Raw genomic sequence first — 24501 nt, 5'->3', positions numbered from 1 at the left:
TAAATGTGCTTTAGGATCACAAAAGAGGGAGCAAGTGATTAATTACACTCCAAAGTTACACCCTCAAAAGACAGGTGAATGGTCTTCAAGAACGACTAAGAATTACACAAGTGGACAAGAATGAGAGTATTTTAAACTTAGGGAACAGCATGTGCATCTCTTACACCTAAGAGTTACAGATAAGAATCTGCAAATAGATGTTTGAAAAGGGTCGCAGCAATTGACGCTTTTAAACGGTTGCACATTAAAATCAGTTAGGAAGCTTTTAAAAATCCTGAAGCCCAGACCAATTAAAGTCGAATGTATTGGGGGTGGGGGTGGCATAAATATTTTTTAAAGCCACCCACCCCTCCACCGCCCAAGATTCCAACGTGCAGGCAAGGTTGAGAATCGCCGCTTTAACGCAGGAAGCAAAATTATTAAACGTGAATTATGAGGGGGGAAAAAGTGGCAGTAGGGCACAGAAGATGAACTGAAAGTCCTTGGAAGGCAGGGCGGCTACTTCAAGGGCAGGGACAAGAACCAAGTGGGAGAATCAGCGGTAGAGGATTTAAGGGCTGTTTCCGTGGTAGAACTGCCAGGATTTGGGGGTCGGTAAAGAACTCAGCATATATTCAACTCCGTTAAAGTGAGGTTATTCTGCCAGTGGCCCTGCTCCTACCCCTAATCAGATTTTCTCGAATCTTTTCCCACAGTTTAAAAAAAAAAAATGACGGAAACGTCTTCTATCCCACGAAAGGCGCATGGGCAGACTGTGGGCGGGGCAAAGATCTGAGAAGTCAGAAGCACGCAGTCGCAACAATTTGCGAGTCCAGAACCACAAGTCACAAACATCTGGGATGGGGTGGCCTCCCGATCGTGTTGCACCCACCAGGGGAGCGTTGATCGACACCTCAGCGCAAATTGGAGGCTTTTATATCCCAGAGGGCGGAGAGGGCAAGGGCGGGGCAACTGCTGACGTTCGCACCGGCCCCGCCCTCACACCCACTTCCGGCGGCGCGCTGCCCCCGCTTCCGCTTTTCCCGCCAGCGGGCCGGTCCCGCCCCACTCCCACGCGCCCCCCAGCGTCCGGGCGCCCAACAGCCGGGAGAAAAGGCACAGGTTGCTGTCGGAAGCTCCCCTTTGGCTCCCTGTCCGTTCTGCTTAACAACTTCCGCTTTGGGCCGTCAACAACATGGATGCTGCGGCTGCCTGGCGGAGCTGCATCTGATCGGTTGCGGGAGCGCAGCTTCTCTGCGGCGCCCGCCCCGCTTCCCCGCCCTCCCTCCTCCCCCCTGCCCCCTCCCCCCCGCCCATTGCTCCAGTCCCTGGAGCCGGCGGGCTTGTCGCTACATGGGGGCGGGCCTCCGCGGCTGGCGCACGGCTTCCTGTTCAGAGGCGGCCTGGCGGTAGTAAGCGGCGGCGGCGGCGGCGGCGGCGGCGGCGGCGGCGGCGGCGACGACGACGACGACGACTCCGCCCGCGCCCACATCGGCGCGGTGACCGAGCGCCCGGGAGGGAGACTCGAGGTCCGCATCTTGTGCCGCTGCGCCAAGCCCGGCTCTGCGCCGCGATGGCCCCAGTGCAGCTGGAGAACCAGCTGGTCCCGCCCGGAGGCGGCGGAGGGGGCAGCAGCGGCCCCGCGTCAGCCCCGGCGCCTCCTCCTCCGGGAGCCGCCGTGGCGGCGGCCGCTGCGGCGGCGGCTAGCCCTGGCTACCGGCTAAGCACCCTCATCGAATTTCTGCTGCACCGGGCCTACTCGGAGCTCATGGTGCTGACTGATCTGTAAGTGCCGCGAAATCCACGCCTGCTCCCCAGCCCCCCCTTCCCGCCCAGCCGGCTGAGAGGTTCGCACCTCCTTCTCCCAAAAGGCTGCTGCTTTCTCCTCTTTGCTGGACTGCTTAGTCTAGAAATTTTGAACTCTTGGGGCCCAGCGGAGGTGGAGGAGAAGCTTTGCGTTTGGGGTCTTTCTGGAGATGAAGCAGCCGAGACTTGTGAATTATGCACGTTGTAGACTCCCTGAAAAGCCAGTCCTTGGAATTTTTGCTCGATTTGCCAGCTGAACCCTATTGATTTCTTGGTTGGAAGCTTTCTAGCCCAGACCCCACGATTACGGTTTAGGAATACATACTATTCGAGTTACCAAAAAAACCCCCAAAAAACCCAAAGGTGAGAAATTGTTTTACAGCTTCTTACGGTACATTTTAAATGTGGGTTGTAATTACTCCTGATAAAGTTTGAACTCAGGAGATGTATTGTGTATAAAATAATGTGAAATTTTGGATTCCAAGTTTGTTTGTTTTTCTGGAACGTTTGGGACTGAAGTCTTCAAGCATTTAGTGTAAGATTTTTTTGTAACTAGCCTGCTGTTATTGTCTCTTGGGGGTATGAACGGAGTTTATAAATCACCAAGTTACCGGGTGAAATGCCTTGGGACATGATTAGGGTGTTAATCTCTTCAGAATAGGATCGGAATACACTGTAAAGATTTTCAGGTGTGTGAAGAAACTAAATTTTAGGAGTATATATACTTGAATTGCTGTTTTACATTTTTAAATTCATGTTCAGAAAAAGTAAGAATTACTAGTTTTCATCTAGATTCGTTTTTATCTTTTATCTATTGGTAGGCTCCAGATCAGTGTATTCAGTTGAAATACACGAGTATGTAGGTATTAGGCTGTGCAGTGTCAGAGTAATTTGTTGCTAGAGACTGTTACAATATTTTTTTTGCAGATGACTTAAAGAATTAGAATAGGCTCCACTTATTCCTGTAAAACATCATTCTGAGAATTTTGATATACTGTACTTTACAGAAAGAAGCCTCCCCCCTCCCCCGCCGCGCCCGTGTAATGAGAAACTTAAATCGCTGTCATGATGAGGGATTATTGTGGTAATATACTTCTCTGCACCATTAGTTGTTGGATTTCATAAGAATTTGAGTATCCATGAGAAAATATCATGTACCCGTCCTATGTAGAGCTATGGGAAACTGTTGAAAACTGCCGCCATCAGTATTTGTATAATTTGTTTCTCCATAGGGCATTTGTAGCACTTCTTTGAATTGTGTTGTTGTTACTGTTTCAGGACTTAGTTATGAAAAGAAACATTTTATTGCTGTAGAATGAGTATATCGTTGTTGTTTTTTTTTTGTTTTTTTTTTTGCGGTACGCGGGCCTCTCACTGTCGTGGCCTCTCCCGTTGCGGAGCACAGGCTCCGGACGCACAGGCTCAGTGGCCATGGCTCACGGGCCCAGCCGCTCCACGGCATGTGGGATCTTCCCGGGTCGGGGCACAAACCCGCGTCCCCTGCATCGGCAGGCGGGCTCTCCACAACTGCGCCACCAGGGAAGCCCGAGTATATAGTTTTATACTTCATCCTGCACCCTTTATAGGTTGATGATTCCCATACTTATTTCTCCAGCACAGGCGTCTCCACTGAGCTGCAGACTCTATCCAGGTGCCTACGTTTAAGTACCTAATGGGCATTTCAGTGGACCAAGTCCAGAACCAAACTCCTGATTCCGTTCGATGCCCCCAAAACTTTCCTATCTCACTAAATAGTACCTCCATTCTTCCTTTTGATGCTTTTAGGCCAGAAATTTTGGAGTAATTCTTGGCTTCTCTTTCTTCCAATCCCACACTCAGTACATTAGCGAGTCTTGTGATCTCTGACTTCAGAATCTGACCACTTTTCAACGTTTCCATCAAGTGTTAATCTTTTGCTCGTGTTACTGCAGTAGTCTGCTAACTGGGGCCTCTGCTGCTACCCTTGCCCCTCTACGGTTTTTCCTCCATAAAATAGCCAGGATGATCCTTTTTTTTTTTTTGCGGTACGCGGGCCTCTCACTGTTGCGGCCTCTCCCGTTGCGGAGCACAGGCTCCGGACGCGCAGGCTCAGCGGCCATGGCTCACGGGCCCAGCCGCTCCGCGGCATGTGGGATCTTCCCGGGTCGGGGCACAAACCCGCGTCTCCTGCATCGGCAGGCGGACTCTCAACCCCTGCGCCACCAGGGAAGCCCCAGGATGATCCTTTTAAAACTTATTTGCTCACAACTTTCCCGTGGTTCCCCATCTCACTTAGAGTAAAAACTTTTTATACTCACCTATATAGAGAGTGACCATAAAATTTATGGTCCAAGTCAGGACACTTTTGAGCATGAAAGGTGGTGCTGTTAATAGCAATGGCAGAACGACAGGCATAAACCGGGACTATCTTGAGCAAACAAAGACTGTGGTCTACCTTTAATATCCTACATGATGTGTGTTCTCTCCCTTACCTCTTTAACTTCATTTCTAATACTCTCCTTGCTTCTTCTGTTTCAGCCACGCTATTCTTATTGATCTTTCTTGATAGGGTCAGGCACACTCCACCTGAGAGCCTTTGCTCTTCTCGCAGAAATCTGTGTGGCTTGCTTTCGCATTTCCTTTAGGTCTTTGTTCAGATGTAACTTATCAGAAAGACGTTTTGGTGATCACCCATGAGCAGTACTCTGCCCCTTCAACCTATCTTTACTCACTGCTTTGTTTTTCTACAGCACTTACTGTTTGTTGTCTGTCTCCTCCTCACTGGAAGTTCTATGAGGACAAGGATTTTGAGTTGTTTGCTACCTTCCCCGGGGCTTAGAACAATAACTGTTCTAAGTCAGGGCACCTGTCATTGTAGACCTGGGGAATTTAAGGGGAAAATTCACTGTTGCTCTTGATACCTAGGTATATAAAATAACTTTTTTCTCTTTTGATTTGTGGTAACCAAAATTGGTTTAGGAATATACCTTGGAAGTTCCTAAATCATGTATTTTTCCTTGTTCCAGGTAAAAACTGCCAGGATTAATGTATTAATATAAAACCAGTGTTCAAGGTATACTTTGAGTCTTATTTCTGCCACATTTGATGCTTGTCTGTGGACTATTGAAAGTAAAAAAGGTGTTTTGTTTTTGGTCCCAGATTTCTATTTTTTTTCCTTTTGCTTGTTCATTTCCTCCCCCGACTCATGTAATACATGCTTTCATTTTAGAGTTTACATTCTGCTGTGATTTTTTAGAGACTTAGGTTCTTCCTTTTAAAAACCTCTTTTAATTAAAATCAGAAAATGCTAGGATCTCAGTCATGTAAACTTGTCTTAAAACGCTTTGGTGTAAACAAGGTTTCTGTGACTTCCTCCAAAGATTCGCCCTTTAGGGTTGGTTTTTGCCCCAAGTGGTGGATTTGTCATCCATAAAGGAATTTTAAATAGATTAGGAGGAATTGGTAGGGGGAGGGATGTAGGCAGCAAAGCCTGTCCTTTGTCCCTGAAATGACACCACCTCTGGCAAGAGATGATCCTTTTAGGGTCTTTGGGTGGGTGGGTGGGGGGGGGGCGGCGGCTAGAACAATGATTCCTATTCTTTCTACCCCCAAAGGCTCTACTCTTCTGTTTTTCTCCCTCTCTCACATACAAGTATCCATGGTTCTCATTCTCTCCCTCTCTTGAGGACAGGGGAGTCTTCTCAAGGAGTGTTTTCCGGATCTTTCACAGGTATAGGAACTTCCCAGTAGCTGCTTTTACTTGCAGTCTTATAATAAGGCCTTAATTTTTGCTTCATCCTCTGATCTGCTGGCCCTTCTAGCTCCTATCTAGTTTCTTGTATCACTTGGATCATAACTTGAGCTTCCATCCCATTGTCTACCCGAAGAATTGTAGGTAACTCTAAGTCAGAGCTCATTTTAATAGTTTCCCTTCCTTGTACCTCGAATCTCTGGCGGTGGTTTTAGTTTTTCCGCACTTGTGGCATGTCGGGGGGAAGAGGGTCTAAGCGGTTCAGTGTGTATTCTTCAAGAGCCTATTAGATATAGGGGAGGCTTTAGAGTTCAGGCTGTTGAATCTTGGACCATAGGATAGAGGTTTACAGAATGTGGTGATTCAGGAAGCAAATCAGGATCTTTCTAAGCATCGGTGGATGTGAGAGTGTTAAATGGTATAATTTCAGGGAAAAGGGTGACGTTGGTTGCTGGCTTTCGTACTGGAGAACTAGCAAAAAAGAGATCAAAATCTCACTGGAGCTGTTTAAAAGTAATCATTTGCATCTAACCAAGCAACATCATAATTACTGTACATCCCTTGGCTGACGCTGGCCCTTTTGTGTGCCTAGCTTCTAGTTTTGCTCACCATAACAAAACATGGAGGGATTAGTGCTTGGAAGCAAGGTTCCATTGAATATGGGGAGGCTGGCGACTAAGTAGTACCTTGCATCCATGATCATTTTGGTCTTAAAAGAATATTTTCTCTGACTCTCTATGATGTAGTGTGCTAAGGTAAGACTTGGTCTTTTTAAATGTTTGAGGTTCATGCAGTATCTTTTGAAGCACTTTGAATGGAGAGAAATGTTCCTTTGTTAGTTTTTCCTTTGTAGCTATATTGCCGGAAACTCATAAAATAAAAAAGAGTAGGGAGCCACACAAGCCTGTAGTGTCTATTTATCCAGTTTTTCTGAAATACTAAGGTATTTAATAAGTCAAAGTAAAGATCATTATCATATTTTAATGAAGGTGTGCATGTATTTAGTCAGTTTCTTTTTTTTTCTTCTTAGACTGCCAAGGAAATCTGATGTGGAAAGGTGAGTATGAAAAAAACCTTAAATCTGTGTCTGTGTTGATATATCTATGAGTATGTGTGTGTGTGAGTGAGGGAGAAAGTGGCGGGGTGGGGAGGTATGTGTAGGTATGGGTGGTAGAGTTGTGGACCAGGAACATAGGCGCAGAGAGCCTAGGGTGACTTCACACCATTTGTTTAAGGAGCCCTGGGAAATATAATTTCCTCATCCTTGACAATTCTTGGTATGAGGCCAGCTCTGGACCTTCTCTTCTAGAAATCTTTATTGAATCACTGACCAGGTCAAGTGCCTGAGGGGGTAGGAAGATGTAGAAAATACAGAACTAAATGGAGAAAGCTGAGGAAGAGACTGACTTTAGAAAGTTTGCTGCTAATTTATCATTTGCTGCAATGATGCTATTAGATATCTATAGAGAGTGGACATCTGTCTACTGCTATTGCTGTTTTACAGTTAAGAGAATTTTGATTCAGTTGGAGTTTGGGGCTTAAGACATTTCTAAATGCTAGTATGTTTCCATAGTCCAAAGGAACAAGATAAATTAAGCTTTCAAAGAAATTAGGTGATGGAGATTTAAACTGTGGCTACAGTATAGGCTACTTGACTCTATATTTGGAACTACTTATGCTCCTTGGTTGATCTTTTTATTAAATACCAAGTCACTAGGGCGGATTTTAGCATTTATTAGTGACTACGCTCCACTCCCTACCCCCAGTGACCTTTCTGAGAGAATTAGACATAGATCGAAAAGATAGAAGTGGAAGAGACAATTGAAGCATACCTGTATTATGGTTTGGCTGGTCCGTTTTTAAGGAAGGAAATGAAAATCAGGATTTGAACAAAAATAAACAGATGGGACCTAATGAAACTTCAAAGCTTTTGCACAGCAAAGGAAACCATAAACAAGACGAAAAGACAACCCTCAGAATGGGAGAAGATATTTGCAAATGAAGCAGCTGGCAAAGGATTAATCTCCAAAATTTACAAGCAGCTCATGCAGCTCAATATCAAAAAACAAACAAACAACCTAATCAAAAAACGGGCAGAAGACCTAAATACATAATTCTCCAAAGAAAATATACAGATTGCCAACAAACACATGAAAGAATGCTCAACATCATTAAATCATTAGAGAAATGCAAATCAGAACTACAATGAGGTATCACCTCACACCAGTCAGAATGGCTATCATCAAAAAATCTACAAACAGTAAATGCTGGAGAGGGTGTGGAGAAAAGGGAACCCTCTTGCACTGTTGTTGGGAATGTAAATTGATACAACCACTATGGAGAACAGTATGGAGGTTCCTTAAAAAACTAAAAATAGAACTACCATACGACCCAGCAATCCCACTACTGGGCATATACCCTGAGAAAACCATAATTCAGAAAGAGTCATGTACCACAATGTTCATTGCAGCTCTATTTACAATAGCCAGGACATGGAAGCAACCTAAGTGTCCATCAACAGATGAATAGATAAACAAGATGTGGTACATATATACAGTGGAATATTACTCAGCCATGAAAAGAAACGAAATTGAGTTATTTGTAGTGAGGTGGATGGACCTAGAGTCTGTCATACAGAGTGAAGTAAGAAAGAGAAAAACAAATACCGTATGCTAACACATATATATGGAATCTAAAAAAAAGGTTCTGAAGGACCTAGGGGCAGGACAGGAGTAAAGACGCAGACTTAGAGAATGGACTTGAGGCCAAGGGGAGGGGGAAGGTTAAGCTGGGACGAAGTGAGAGAGTGGCATGGACATATATACACTACCAAATGTAAAATAGATAGCTAGTGGGAAGCAGCCAGGGAGATCAGCTCGGTGCTTTGTGACCACCTAGAGGGATGGGATAGGGAGGGGGGGAGACGCAAGAGGGAAGAGATATGGGGATATATGTATATATATAGCTGGTTCACTTTGTTATAAAGCAGAAACTAACACACCATTGTAAAGCAATTATACTCCAATAAAGATGTTAAAAAAATATATTTGACACCAGCCAAAAGTAAATAAAATACCCAGAATGCATTCCTTTGGGGGAAAAAAAAAAAGAAAATCAGGATTTGTTCTGTCCACTCTGGGGTAGGAAGGGAAACTGGGCCTTGGAAAACCAACTCATGCTGCCTATCACTTGAGACAGCGTGGTGTCAAGAAAAAACCATATTAAAATAGTTTGCAAAGGGGGATGTCTCCTTCCCAGTAGAGGAGCTCCTCTGGCAACGGAATTAGTAATATACAAATATGTTTACTCTGCGAGAGAAGAGACCTCACATCCTCTGTAAGCCGTTGCTGAGTTAGAATGACAGCACTGAGGCTCCTAGCACTGAGGTGACTGCCAGATCTTAGTGTACATTTAACATTTCTGCTGTGTTCCAGTCTTGCCTGTGATGCTCTCCGCTTGTTTCATCTCTAAGGATCCTTCACAGACCCTGGCAAAGAGTCATAATTGTATCAGTGTCCTTGATTCTTCTCTTTCTACTACCAATAATCATATTGCAGGCTGAAACTTAAGGAAGTCTTTCAGGTTGTTTGTGGGCTATGTATGCTCTCAATAGGATCTAGACTCTGTGGTCTTCAGTTAGGATTATGCTTCAGCAGAAACTTTCATTTTGGTGCATTGCATCATGGTATTGCTGTTGGTGAGATACAGAGGTGTGGGTTGGATCTACAGGTCAGTGAACAGCTGTAACAAGATTAATATGTCAGAGTCCACTTGGAGGGAGGTTGGTGTCTTGCTGGGGCCTGTCATCAGTCCTGGTCTGTCAAATATTTGTTTGTGTGTCGTAAGGTAAACCTTGAAAGGTATGATTATCAGTTTTGTAGCTGACATGAAGTTGAGAGGTCTAGCTAACACGCTGATGGACAATGTAAAGCTTTTAGTAAAGCTTTTAAGCCTTTATGAGGAGATGATAAAAATACTGATGAATATGGGGAGAAAAAGCATTGTAGTGGGTATAGCATAAAAATAGATATGGACAGACCTTTTAGCTTTTATTTTTAGTACTTTGTTATTGAAATTAGTTTGGTCAAGAGTTGCATAGTTAAGCTCTTTATTCAATTTTATAAATCATGCTCTTGCAAGATGGGAAATGGGCCCTTGCCTTTGTAGAAATAATACAGTTTCAAGTTTTGGTAAAGAGCTATTTCACTTCCTCTCTCTTACCAGAAAGGTTACTAATTCATAATTTCAACTTCAAACCATAATTTGGTCCCCTTTGTGACCCAGTTAACTTCTATGTAATAATTTTATATTTGTGAATTTAGTATATTTTAGTAAACAACTTTTATTGCAGTATAAAATTAATTTGAAAATGTGATTCATTGCTTAAGCATTCTATTGGAGATGTTACTCTGAGGTAGAAAATGAAGTATATGCAGGTGGTATACAAAATGTGACAATTCATATTTAAATAAATATTTTAGGTGGTTCATTTCATTGTAATGGTTGTAAACAAAGACTGATTCATATTTTAGCTCAGATAAAATAAATTGTGAAATACTCCTTCAAATTTGTTGGTTCATTAAGAGTTGTTTTGTTTTATTTTAAAGGAAAATAGAAATAGTGCAGTTTGCTAGCCGGACACGCCAACTCTTTGTTCGATTATTAGCTTTAGTAAAATGGGCTAATAATGCTGGCAAAGTGGAAAAATGTGCGGTGAGTTAAACTTTTGACTTTATTTTATATAAAATAACTTTTTTGGAATGTTAACTTGTAATAGGCATAATTTCTAATTTTAGCTCTAACTTATATCTGCTGATATGTTTTGGGATACATTACTTATGTGAGTAATCATTATTTCTGTATGATAATGTATAGTATATATCTGTAGAAACTTAGTATTTGTTTATGGACACCTAATCAGAAAAAAGAGTAGGCCATATCTGGAGATGTCATTACACTAGAAGACGTTAAATATGAGACTGGACCTAAAGGGGGAAAATGGTTAGCTTACATTCGTATGCTTCCTTAGAGTTTGCAAAGTATTCCCTAAATTTGCCTATTGATTTCTTGACAACCCTTTGAGAATGGCAGAGTCAGTCTTTTCTTATTTTACAGATGAGGAAATAAGGTTCCTCGAAGTTAAATGGCTTTTTCAAGGCCCCAGAGCTGATGATAGCACTTATCTGTCCCTTTGTTTATTCATCTGTTCATTCTCCAACCCTTTATTGCGCACAGGGCATAAGGCATAGTGGATGGAGACTTGAATAAGGCATAGTCCCTGCCCTCAGGAAGCTCATGGTCTTTTGACTGTTGGTTGAGTCATTCTTTTGAATTCAAAGGAGTGACCTGTAGCGAAGTGTACCAAAGATTCTAAAACATGCACCCCCTACCCCCAACAAAAGTTTTAAGCTATGTTCAAGAAATGTTAAGGAGGAGAAACATCAGTAGGGATCTTGTGTTAGCCTATTGTGCTCATAACTTGGGGAGGATGATACGGTGTTAACAGATGAGACACAAAATGAGGAGAATAGATTTCATATTGGAAAGGGTAGAGTAATTATAATAAAATGAATAAAATCTTAAAATAATGAGAGCATTTATTTATCCACCATAATTTATTTTTTGCACCCTGACAAGCTAAGTTGAAATATTTTTATAGTAACTTTACATTTGCAGGTCTATTGGGGTTTGCATATTCCATAAAATTTCCCTTTAGAAAGAAATCTACAACACCGTGTGTTTCTGCATATGATTTTCTGACATCTCCCCTCAATTTTAGCCCAGTGCATTTGCTATCCTCAGTTTCACTAGGTTCCCCTATCATTAGAAAGAAAGCTTATGTGAAAATTGCTAAAGTGAAAGGAAAAAAGAGGTTTGAAGAAGTTGAGAATTTAAAATTCTAGAATAATATATTTTTTGAAAGTTAAAAGAAGACACATTTCTAGCCACAGATCTTTTGTCTCTAGGAGTAAGCTGGTATCATCCTTTTATATAGCATTGATCAAAGGGGGAGGATATTTTGTACCATATATTGAATTTTCTTTATGGGGGAAAAAGTTATTTTATTCATGTTGTCATCAAAGGATAGTTTTTATTACAAATATTAATAAACAGGCTTATTCCAAGCTTATTTACCAGAAAGTTGACAATTCATTTCATTGTTTTGCAAATTTGGGCACCAAGTCTAATGAATCTATTTTGGCCAAAATGAAGAAGCATGGTCTAGTATTTCTGAGAAGCCTAAGGTTTCTTTTCAGTAACTAGTTAATTTGAGGTAATCTTTTCCTAAAGGTATTCAGACTTGCAGTGAAGAGTTAAGTATTACTGAGGTATATAAAATCCAAGTATTCAATTTTTCAAATCTAGCTTTAAATCCCTAATGGGTATTTAAATTACCTGTTCGATACTACTGAGCTGTATGTCGTTAAAATAATATCAAGCAAAATCCAAAACTCTTGGTTTTGATATTGAGCCATATTGTATTTATCTTTCATTAATTCATGGTATAGTATTTGCCTATTAGTTTTTTGAATTGGCTGTTCCAGTAAGTCGCATTCTGAATAAAGTCTCATATTGAACTTTATACATAAAGTTTTGGTATTTTTGTTTTGTGAATGTAGATACAGAGATGTGTTTTTGTCAGGGATAAAGTCCATCAGCTGGAGAATTAGAGGATTATTCACGTTCTGACACTTGTGTTCTCAACCTAATGATTGTTTAACTAGACTCATTAGAGGTTCTTAATAGATAATGATCTTTAGCCATGCCAGACATATAAAGTGTTTAGATGAGTGTATAAATACACGGTTTATAGAACTCTAACTAATGGTAAAGCAGTCTGGATGATGTTTTAGCTAAGAAAAAGAAAAAATATCTCTCTCCTCTTTGAGCTTTTTTTAAAAGCAATTTTGAGATATAATTCACATAGCATACAATCTATCCATTTAAAGTGTACAATTCTGGGAATTCCTTGGTGGTCCAGTGGTTAGGACTCCGCGCTTCCACCGCAGGGGGCACAGGTTCAATCCCTGGTCAGGGAACGAAGATCCCGCATGCTGTGCGGTGCGGCCAAAAAAAAAAATAGTAATAATAAAGTGTACAATTCAGTGGTTTTTAGTATATTCACAGATATGTGCAACCATTAGCAGTCAATTTTAGAACATTTTCATCACCTCAAAAAGAAAATCATTACCCTTTATCACCCCAAGTACCCCCCAGCCCTAAGCAACCTCTGCTGTCTCTATAAATATGCCTATTCTGAACATTTCATATAAATGGAATCATAATAGATGGTCTTTTGTGATTGGCTTCTGTCATTTAGCATGATGTTTTCAAGGGTCATCCATGTTGTACTTGTACATGTATCAGTACTTCATTTTTATAGCTGAATTGTATGGATCTACTACATTTTGTTTATCCGTTCATCAGTTAATGGACTTGTAGGTTGTTTCCAGTTTTTGGCTATTATGAATAATGTTGCTATAAACATTCATATACAAGTTTCTCTGTGGACATGTGTTTTCATTTCTCTTGGTTATATACCTAGGAGTGGAATGGTTGGGTCATACGGTAACTGTATATTTAATAATCATTTGAGGAATTGCCAGACTGTTTTCCAAAATGGCTCTACTATTTTACATTCCCACCAGCAATGTAAGAGGATTCTAATTGCTCCATGCCAACACTTGTTATCGTCTGACATTTTGATTCTGGCCATTCCTGGTAGGTGTGAAGTGGCACTTCGCTATGTTTTTTGTTTGCATTTCTCTGATGACTAGTGATGTTGAACGTCTTTTCATGTGCTTTTGGCCATTTGTATATTTTCCTTAGAGAAGTGTCTCTTTGGTGCTCAGTTAAATTTTAAAGGAGATTGGTATTAATCATATCAGCAGTTGGTATGTGAGTACTTAAGAATAAAAAAAGAGCATGATTATTAAGGACCTATATGGATTCACTAATAAGTAACTCAAAACTAAACTTTTATCTTTATTAATTTGATTTCGAAGTCAAAGAAATATAGCTGGAGCTAGTTTATTTTGAGTTGAGCAAGGTAGTTTAGAGAGTTTCATTAATAACCCACATTTAAGGTGGAGTGATGTAGGCTCGATGAACTGTGGCACCCCACTAGGGTTGATGCACATCTTCCTGGACGGAAATCTTTAGTATTCTTTGGCCTAAGCATTTTTACAGTGTCTTGAGTGAATGGAGACTTGGGATGACCTAAATCTGAGCAAAAACCTATATGGAAATTGAGAGAAGCAGGGTTCAAATATGTTAAAAATCAGAGTACAGTCATGCTTTAGGTTCAGGGTGGGAAAGGGGACCTTGCTTGATAGAGATTCATGCACAGAAGATCAAGGCCTTTTAGTTAACTTCAAGCTTGCTGTGTGTTAGCAGTGTCGTGGCTGCTGATAAGAAGTTAGTGTTGGTGGTGTTAATAGAACTCCCATTTTACTAGTCATGGAAGGTAGCACTTCTGAGGGGCTGTGCTGGTCTAACTAAGAGTTAAAAAAACATTTTTTGGTTCCAGCTTCTCTGATTATTCACTATCTTTGAGCAAGTGTCTAAACCTCAGCCTCAATTTTCTCATCTCTAAGATAATAGTAATTATATTGTTTTGTCTATTTCCTAGAGTTGTGAAAATCAGATAATAAAATAAGTGTGGGAATACTGAGAAAACGTAGGGCATTATGTGTGCATGATGTGTTATTAATTCTGGATACCATATTTTAAGTTGATCACTGATAAACTGGAGCATTTGCAGGCAGTGGAATAGGGATGGTGAGTCAGGAATTTGGAATGTTCAGCTTGAAGATAGAGTGGGCTTCCCCTGTTTGAAGGACGTGAAAGACTTTTAAGTTTTTAAGTATTGTTCCAGAAAGGAAGTAGTTTTCAGCTTCATGATGACCTCTACTAGTTTAGGCACACTTGTGAAATGCATTGAGTAGACAACTGATGGAAAGGATTTCTATATTGGACGTGAAGTTGGCCTAGATCTCATAATGGACAATGTTTACTGTGTGTTTTATATGTTCTAGGCACTGTTCTAAAGGTTTCATATGCATAAACTCTTAATCCTCGAACAACCTTATGAGGGGGAGGAAATCATCTCCATTTTATATTGAAAAAACTGAGGCAAAGAGGGATTTAAGCAACTTGCCCAAGGTTATAGGGCTAGTGAGTTGCAGAATTAAAGTTGAGACCAAGGCAGTCTGGGTCCAGGAGACCATGCTTTTATGTCTCCTTTATTACCAATCAACTCTAGAAGTCTGAAAGAGAAAAAGCATTGTATTCTATTTATTTTTCCTAACTTGTCATATGTATGTGTAATGTTAAAGATGGAGAAACGAATCGGGAAACCTTTTATTTAAATTGATAGAAAATTACTGGTTTTTAAAAATATTTCTTCTTTCCTCAAATTACTGGAAAATTTTTTGATGAAATATTTTGAAGTATGGAAAAGCTATAGTAATTCCTCTCAGAGTTTACTTTGGAATCAGTAAATGCTATTTGAAGTGAAAAGTGGCTGGTTTTCAAGGAAGCGTAATACATATACCCTTTGCTTTGAAGATGATCTCGAGCTTCTTAGATCAGCAAGCCATCCTGTTTGTGGATACTGCTGATCGCCTGGCCTCATTAGCTAGAGATGCTCTGGTCCATGCACGCCTGCCTAGTTTCGCCATCCCATATGCTATTGATGTACTGACTACTGGGTCTTACCCACGGCTGCCAACCTGCATTAGGGTAAGTGCATTCCTACCCCAGCCCACCCTCAAAAGTTGAAGCCTTTGGCATTGGATTCTACAATATTAATAAGTAGCCCAGCCAAAACAAAAAACTGTTCTGTATTTTTAAAATAAATATTTCATGTAGTTTGCTTTTTTCTCTATTCTTAAAATTTGGAGGGGGTGGGTTTGAAATAAATTGGAGCCAGAATGTGAGTAGCTGTCAAAATGAGTTTATTTATTTATTTATTTATTTAGGTGGGGGTGAACAGAATTATGAAGGTAACTTAACATCTATTTCAGATGTGAAAATACGGCACGCTAGTTGCTTTTTGGAAGTGTTTTTAAAAATTCGTTGTTGTGGTAGTTGTTGACTCACTTGGTGCTGTTGTATTTTATACTTCTAAGAAGTGGTGAAAGTCATCTAGTGACATTAAGTTGGTTTCATAAATAGAACATGAAGAAGATCGTGTTGCATTACCATCTTAGCTGGGGGACTGGTGGAATCATTGACACTGTAATGCATGATAGTAATGGTCACTATTATTGGATGTAGACTGCAGAAATGAGTGTTGAGGTTCTCTTGGGTAAAGTAAGAAAATACTGTGTTAGAACAGGCGCGGGTAAAAATTATGTCTCTTTGTACATTATTTTTAGATTACTTAAACTTTTTTGTAGGATAAAATTATTCCTCCAGACCCAATTACCAAAATTGAGAAACAAGCTACACTTCACCAGCTGAACCAGATTCTTAGACATCGACTTGTAACCACAGATCTTCCTCCTCAGTTAGCAAATCTTACAGTTGGTATGTACCTGAAATACATTTTTAAAGAATTGACTCGTTAGAATATTTTTCAAACAGCTTTTGGGGTTTTATCTTTTAAAATATCCTTATGAAGTCTTGACCTGCAATTTTGGTGGTGTTTGAATCCGTAACTTGTGCCATATCATTTCCCTTTAGTACCTGGAAATACAGTGCTGGTATTTGAAGCTGGGGAGTGGGCAAGATTACCTGGGGCTGGAGGAGAGACTAAGTCCTAGAGTTGAGCCTCAAGAAAATACTGTTCCTTGATGTTAGAAGAGTTGCCTTTGGTTTCTTGATGACCTGGAAGCTGGCTACTGTTTATGCAGGAACCAGTGAATTGTCTGAACACTTATGAAAGATTCTTAAGTCTATTTAAAATTTCTCGTGAGCGAGACTGAAAGTTCTAGGTTAGTGGGAAGCTGCTTATTTTCTAGCAAAGTAGACCTTCTTCTTCTTCTAAAAGCAAATGGCCGAGTGAAGTTTCGAGTGGAAGGAGAATTTGAAGCCACCTTGACTGTGATGGGAGATGACCCTGATGTTCCCTGGCGTCTTCTCAAGCTAGAAATTCTAGTTGAGGATAAGGAAACAGGAGGTAAATCATAAATAATGATTTAAATCATATGTATTGATTTAAATGTTGGGTGTTATATTATTGAAACATTCTTGCAGAATAATACACGTGTTTAGCAATTTATCCTGTAATCTGATGCAGATTTTATGATAATTGTAACTGCCTACTGACCACAGAAGTTTCAGTGTTTCTCTAGTGTACTCTCTAGTTTTCATAGATAATTTCAGTTCTTTTTTTTAAACTCATCGTTAGTGAATATACTCTTCCTTAGTTGGTCTATGACACAAGCTGTACACTTTTCTGATTAACCACCTTCTTTTCTCCTGCCAATGGCAGATGGGCGAGCCTTGGTTCATAGTATGCAGATCAACTTTATCCATCAGCTGGTACAGTCTAGGCTCTTTGCTGATGAGAAACCTCTTCAGGACATGTACAACTGCCTGCGTATCCTTCTGAAATTTGAGCCCTGTATTTGTAAAGAATTTGTGTCCCCCAACACACACACAATTTCCATCTGCCCCTAGTCCTGAACTAGAGCCGCTTAAACTCTCCCCGTCACCCTTTTTGGGTGGAAGCGGGGGTTGGGGAACTGGCCAGTGTAAAGAATAGTGATATGTCTGTAAAAAATGAAGTTTTAAATTTTACTATTGACTTTGCAGGTAAAAACTTTAAATGATAAGGTAGAGATAGGACTATTTGGAGAGAAAAAATAGTACCATTTAGTCTACCCATATTCTCTAAACTATGATGAATTAAGGGGCAACCTGGACCTTACATTTTGTTTATATTGGTTCAAAATTAAATACAAAACCTTTTTCTAAAATTATGTCACAAATTCCAACACTTTTTGTATAAGTCATTGGAGAAGTGTAATAGCCAACTTTTGGGGAATAGAGCGTTTGTTAAATGAAGTTTGCTTATACTTCACTGGCTGTTGTAGTAATATCTTAGATTTGCTTAACAAGATCCATCAGATTCTTTCTGCTTATCACTTCAGTTAGAAGTGCTACATTCCCAAACTCTAATGTTAATCCGAGAGCGGTGGGGAGACCTCGTACAGGTGGAAAGGTATCATGCAGGAAAGTGCCTCTCCCTCTCAGTTTGGAAGTAAGTAAAGTTGATTCTGGTGGGGTCATGCAATGACTAAATATTCTTTTTGTTTCTCTCTTTCTCTCATACATCTGATTTACCATATACCTCTGTGTACCTCTAGCAACATGATTTTGTATGGTAAAGTCCTATGGTATATAAACCACATAGGACATCCATAATTGACACCTTTCTTAGAACATGGCATATTTTATTTTTTATTTTTTTATTTTTTTTGCTGTACGCGGGCCTCTCACTGCTGTGGCCCCTCCCGCCGCGGAGCACAGCCTCCGGACGCGCAGGGTCTGTGTACGGCCCAGCCGCTCCGCGGCATGTGGGATCCTCCCGGACCGGGGCACGAACCCGCGTCCCCTGCATCGGCAGGCGGACTCCCAACCACTGCGCCACCAGGGAAGCCCCGGCATATTTTAAATATGTAGATGTTTATCTATTTGTACTAAAACTTACTATTCTTTTTTTTTTTTTTTTTTTCTGTGGAACGCGGGCCTCTCACTGCTGTGGCCTCTCCCGTGGCGGAGCACAGGCTCCGGACGCGCAGGCTCAGCGGCCATGGCTCATGGGCCCAGCCGCTCACGTGGCATGTGGGATCCTCCCAGACCAGGGCACGAACCTGTGTCCCCTGCATCGGCAGGGGGACTCTCAACCACTGTGCCACCAGGGAAGCTCAAAACTTACTATTCTTAAAGATTAGATTACTCTGGCTTCATACCAGATTGCTAAAAGACCATTAGGTTAGATTATCAGGTATCATTTTAAAAAAAAATCCTTGCTTATCACAGCGTTTTATATATATATATATATATATATATATATATATATATTTCTTTTACAGTGTTATATTTTGAATTGCACCTTTTAAAAACTTTCGGGGAAGTTTTTTTGGGAAAATCAGTATCAGGCTGTTTTACAATCCTCTATTCCCTATTTGAACTTTGCTTGATTCCTTCCCATTTTCTGTAAAGGAATCAAAGGTGAATAGACACCGCTTAAAGATTGTTTTGGCCTTTTTGTGTGTGTGTGCATGTGTTTTATTTTTAAATTCTGTGTCTTTTTTTTTAATGTAGTAAATCATATTGTGTTGGATTACAGAATAGCTGTCTTCCCAATATTAATATTCCCTCAACGAACAGTGAGGACCTGCCATGTTCTAGGCTCTGGATAAGGTGCACAATAGACTGTCTCTCTTTTATTCCAGAAGTTAACAGACTGTGTTGGAAAAAATTCTTAATATTTCTTTTTTCTCTTTAGTCAACAGGTTCTTGGGAGAAAAACAGGAACAGCATCTGTTCACAAAGTTACAATTAAAATTGATGAGAATGATGTCTCCAAGCCTTTACAGATTTTTCATGATCCTCCTTTGCCAGCTTCTGATTCCAAATTAGTAGAAAGAGCCATGAAGGTAAAAGAACTCAATATATTTCAATATTGGTTTGATTAAATGAATATAGTAATACAACTTACCATTTATACTTAAACTGTTAGCGCAAATCCTTTAAAATACCTAATTGTTCCTAAAACCCTTTATGAAACTTATTTTAAATGAATGTTATGCTTGTACATTTGTTGTGGTTGTTTTAACATCTAATATAATTTTTAAGATGTTCTTTCAAATTTTGTAATTTAGGTCAGATCTATAGTTGCCAGAATGTTAACTGTAGCCTTTAAGTTATCAATACCATTTAAATTTATTTTTTTAATTTTAAGTTTGCTTTCTTTTACTGGTTAACACTTAGTCATTGTGATTCTAAAAGGAAGTATCTTGGAGCACAATAACCTACTCTCGGGCTTTTAAAGTAAAAATGTTTAAATTGCACATACAGTTCTGTTCTTGTTTATGCAGATTGATCATTTATCAATAGAAAAACTCCTGATTGACAGTGTCCATGCACGAGCTCATCAGAAGCTCCAGGAACTGAAGGCCATTCTTAGAGGTTTCAATGCCAATGAAAATTGTAGGTATTTTTAAAATGGCATTTCTGTCTTTCTTTTGTTTAAATTAGTATCCACTTTTATTTTCTGAAGAGTCTTTCTTAATGATTTTTTTCCTGATATACTGATTTTGTTGTAGAGGCTGCATTTTAATTTGTGATCTACCAAGCTTGTCTTAATTTTTCCCTTACTTTCTTCGTTTTCATTTAGCTTGACCTTATTTTTGAAATGTATGTATATCAACTCTCCTTAAAACTTTTCTTTCCTATTGAAATAGAAGCTATTTTAACATTTTAATATGAGTCTTCTTTTGTTTTTTCTTCTAAAAGGTTAAGGCAGCTTTGCAAATATTTATAATGTATTTATGAAATAATGCCTGTTTGAATGAAGCAAAATATATCCCTTGTCTTTTTAAAAATGTTTTTGAGTTGTTAATACATCAACAGGGTTCAAAATAAATACAGATATGCACACATAGTGAAAAATCTTCTAATTACCTGGTATATTCAGAGCGTATGGGGACGGTCAGTCATTTACAAAGTAAGTGCTTTCATTCTAGGAATATCGTTTCACAGTATCACAATGAGCATATTTACTATTCCTACCCCAGTTTTTGGCTGTGATTACCTGGTGCCCACAGTATTTTTGCAATCTTAATTTTTCTAATTTTAATTATTTCTAATTTTTCAAAATAGTGAAATTCTAAAATATCATTGGGATTGTAGAAAATTGAGGTTTATGATCTTTTGATAGGCTCTGGTTTACTTTAGTATCATCTGTAAACAAGTCTTAGTAAGTAAAAAAAAACCTCAGTATGATTGCCTGGGGGATATTTAAATTACTTTGAAAAATGGACTGAACGTGTGTTTACCTAGGAATAGTTTTGCGTGTTGTTCACGTAAGTTGCGAAGATTTTTCTTTAGCAGCATTTTGTAGAGATGTCACTGCTTGAGTAGCCAAAAGATGTGGGTTCAGCTGCTCTTCTGCTCTTGAACAAGTCACTTAAATTCTTTGGGCCCCATTCTCCTCATCTGTAATTTGAGGATGTTAGTCCAGGCTCTTCCTGGATCTCTTACTGTAGTGGGAGTGTGCTACAGTAGTGGTTTTCAAGCCCTACGAGTCTGTTGAGTCCTCAGTGTTAGAGAAGGGTGCTTTGGAGACTGTTTTGAAGGAGAGGGAGGTTTCTGCCTGTGGGGTTTGGCCCCTCAGCCCTGCTTTAATCAGAACAATTCTGGAAACAAGGACTGCTATAGGAAAAGGTCTGCTGACCCACCATTTTAGGACATGTGCTTTAACTGTTTTTTTAAATTCACGTTCATGCATTTATACTTTCATGTAGTCTTACTTGATCTCTTTTGTGATGGGAAAGCATGCTTTAGTCAGATCCTTTGCTGGGACCCGGGACCATAGTCTGTTCTGCGAACCCCTTAGTGCAATTACCCTTAATTAGCTGGCTTTTCTTCCAACTCCTCACTAGAATAAGCCGAGGAAATGAGTAGCTCGGGAGAATGGAGCATTTCAAGGAAGGGCTAGGGGAGTGTACAGTTAGCAGGTTTCAGACAGCCCAGGGGGCATTGTGTGGTTTCTTGAGGGTGGGAGATGGGGGGTGGGAATGTCTCAGGGGAGGGTAGGCAGGACTCTGGGAGAGCAATTTTAAAAAGGCAGTTCAAGGCACTAAAGGTAACTTGCCCTGCGGCCCCTTCTCATCATCACCTGACTCTAGGAAGCCAGGGTGCTCTCCCTTGGGTTGTGCTCTGTCAGCACCAGATTTGGGGTCTCAAGGTCAGTTCAGAAGCTGTGAACCACACACAGCCATTCCTAATTGGGCTTAGTTGCTTCTCTGCAGTCTTCCCACTTTATATTATTGTGTGTTGGTACATTCCTCATCTTGTCCTCAATAAATAGATAGGGAGAAATGAAAGAGGAGATTTGTATATATTCCTGCTGCAGGAAGAAGTGTGCAGGTCAGTCATTTTGCACGGCCTTTAATTCTCCATGAGTTTCTCCGTTCTGGATACACTCCATTAAAACCTGTTGCCTTTAAACGCTTAAGGCCTTATATATTTTATTTTCTGTAAAGAAAAATACAGACATCGGCAGCCATAAAATATGTTCAGAGATGTACATCGAAGTATTTTCTATCTTTTGGACTGTGTTCTCTGTATTCTTCTCTGATGCCCTATCTTTTCAAAAATATTTAATTTTGTTAATTAGATTGAAATTATAGTTGTCATCCCAATTGTCAGAATTAGTTTTACTCCGTTGCTACACTTTAAAAATAGTTTTGTTTTAAAGAGTACATTCCTATCCCATTAGGAATTAAGACAGTACAGGTATATTTTAAAAATCAGCAACTCTGCTTCAAATCTCTAAGCACTTTTTAAATTTGTCACACTGGTCTGAATGATAGAATATTGTTAAAGAAATTCCCGTTTGTGCCTTTTTTGTCCTGTTTTTTTGTTTGTTTTAGATGAGTTATGCTGGACCTGCATGTTAAAGATTTGTATGCAAATATGTTAGATACACTTGAAAGCAGTTTGTTTTCCTCTGATTAAATATGTTTCCTGCAATCTTTTTTTGATTTATTATTTTGTTTGTATAGACAGTACCAGTGGCAACATCACCTATTTTAATTGTTGCAAATTTATAACAAGAGGTTTTGGTACATAAATACAGAAAATGTACATTATTGAGCACTTTGCTTTCTAAAGCACCTTTACAAGCTTGTCATTGCTTCTTCCTGAACCCATGGCGTGGACAGGAAGATGTCATTGTCCTTGTTTAACAAAGTAGCACAGAGAAGTCACACCTGGTGAAGGGCTGGGCCTACGCTACCACTCTACTCACTCCCCGCCTTTCTCCTGCAGTGTAGCTTTAAAGGACTGTGGTAACCAGAAGAGCATATTCCTTTAGCAGGTCATCAGTGTGATGAGCACATGGTGTGCTTTCAGGACTTTGCTCCTTTACTGGATTGTGTTATACCAACTTGTGAGATTAAGGGGAAAGTTAATCGGGCCTGGTGGAAATACTGTGAAACTCTAGAAAGAGTATATTGGCAGCTTTGGGAATTTGTGTTTAGCAGTTGCCTCTGTTCTTATTTCATCTGTGACTTGAAAATGAGGTACATAAATAACTTGAAAAAATCTTTTCCTTTATAATCAATGTTTAATAGCGTTCGGAGGTTTTTTTAAATACATGGGCCCTAATTGCCAGAAAAACCTCTCTTTATGAAGAATGGCATTAAAAATATTTAGGCCATAAATGAAGTTTATTCTATTTACCAAACAATATTTTTTCCCATTATATCAGAAAGAAAATCCTTCAAATTAGCTTATTAGTAATTACTGAGTGAAAGTAAAACTAGAACTCAGCTCACTGATAAGGTTAAATTTTCACGAGCTATTTTAACCTTTTTAAAGGAATCTTGGAGGGTTTTTTTCTTTGCTGTAGTATTTGAGATGGGTGTGTTTGTTTCAGGTCACCTTGTAGATTACATTCTTCTTTTGAGCTACTAAGTGACATAATATTACTAACCCAGTTTAGCAAAATTATGGTTTTCCTGTAACATTCAGGATCATTCAGTAGTTGGTTCGTTTCTACTCACTGAGAAATATATGTATTTTTTTGAGGGGGTGGATATTCAGATAGAAATATAACTTAATTCTTAACTGTTCAGCTTCCATAGAGACTGCACTTCCAGCTCTTGTTGTTCCCATCTTGGAGCCCTGTGGTAATTCGGAGTGTCTACACATTTTTGTAGATTTGCATTCTGGAATGTTCCAGTTGATGCTTTACGGACTTGGTAAGTTACTAAATGATAGACTCACTCAATGTAAAGAAAAATACTTTTAACAAAAGCAGAATAAAAATTTTTTGCCATTAGGTATTGGGATAGGTGATATAAACAGTGTATGGAAAGTAGATATGGAAGGAATAACTCTGGCTGATGTCTATTCCTTGGGGCCCATTTTAACTCTCTTGTACCAGAAGTGAAACTTCCCAGTATGAAGTACATTCATGTTGTTTCTCCTATGTAAAAGTAATAATATTGATGGCTGATCTTTTCTTAGATTAACTATTTTACCACTAATAGTAGGGTGTCATGGAGAAGACTACAATCTAATGTCATTCACAGCTGAAGAACAAATTTATGACAGTATAAACATCTCAGATGACTCAGGGTACAGAATCCTGTAGGAAAGGATTTTTTTTCTGGCTTAAACACAGTAGAAATTGAAGTTTGATTTCTAGCATGTTCTGTTACCAAGTTGGTGTTCTGAAATGATGAAATACTAGGAACTCAGTGTTTTTGTATTGCTGATGGAATAGTGTTCTTGAATATATTAGCACATTTGCCATTTGAAATTAATATTAAGCTAGATAGATTGATGAAAAGAAAAGGCTTTCTGGTTATATCGTATGGCTATAAAGGTAGATTTTTCTATGAACTGCTTATGGAAAACTGGCCTCATTACTTTGAATCACATCACATTTATGATGGCTAAATGGTAAGTGACACATTAGGAAATTGTTGTTTGCTCTTGAAAACTTTATTTAACTGTTTTCTTGATGATTAACACAGTACATACTCATAAGTAGAAAAACTAAACATGTAAAAATGAGAGAAGCAAAAAAATAGTTGCCTGTTGGTAATTATTGTTTTTAGGGGATATATGCTTGTCTTAGCTCAGGGTGCCATAACAGAGAACCACAGAGTGGGTGGCTTAAATAACAGAAACTTATTTTCTCACAGTTTTGGAGGTTTAAAGTATGAGATAAGGTTGCCACCATGGTCAGGTTATGGTGAGAGCTTTCTTCCTGGCTTATAGTCATCAGCCTTCAT

General features: G+C 39.5%; 1 protein-coding gene across 1 annotated transcript in view; it reads left to right on the top strand.

Moving 5' to 3' along the window:
- Window positions 1-1552: 1552 nt before the first annotated feature.
- The window catches only part of MED14 (mediator complex subunit 14), a 74697-nt gene continuing 51748 nt past the window's right edge, over window positions 1553-24501 (top strand). The window contains exons 1-11 of the mRNA XM_065900613.1: window positions 1553-1764; window positions 6546-6572; window positions 10123-10228; window positions 15086-15259; window positions 15919-16048; window positions 16512-16640; window positions 16956-17063; window positions 17594-17726; window positions 18978-19128; window positions 19570-19681; window positions 23335-23460. Coding sequence (XP_065756685.1) covers window positions 1553-1764; window positions 6546-6572; window positions 10123-10228; window positions 15086-15259; window positions 15919-16048; window positions 16512-16640; window positions 16956-17063; window positions 17594-17726; window positions 18978-19128; window positions 19570-19681; window positions 23335-23460 — 1408 coding nt within the window. The remainder of the gene's footprint in view (window positions 1765-6545; window positions 6573-10122; window positions 10229-15085; window positions 15260-15918; window positions 16049-16511; window positions 16641-16955; window positions 17064-17593; window positions 17727-18977; window positions 19129-19569; window positions 19682-23334; window positions 23461-24501) is intronic.

The sequence above is a fragment of the Phocoena phocoena genome, chromosome X, assembly GCF_963924675.1.
Source record: "Phocoena phocoena chromosome X, mPhoPho1.1, whole genome shotgun sequence".
NCBI lineage: Eukaryota > Metazoa > Chordata > Mammalia > Artiodactyla > Phocoenidae > Phocoena > Phocoena phocoena.
This window is presented reverse-complemented; position numbering and strand designations above follow the sequence as displayed.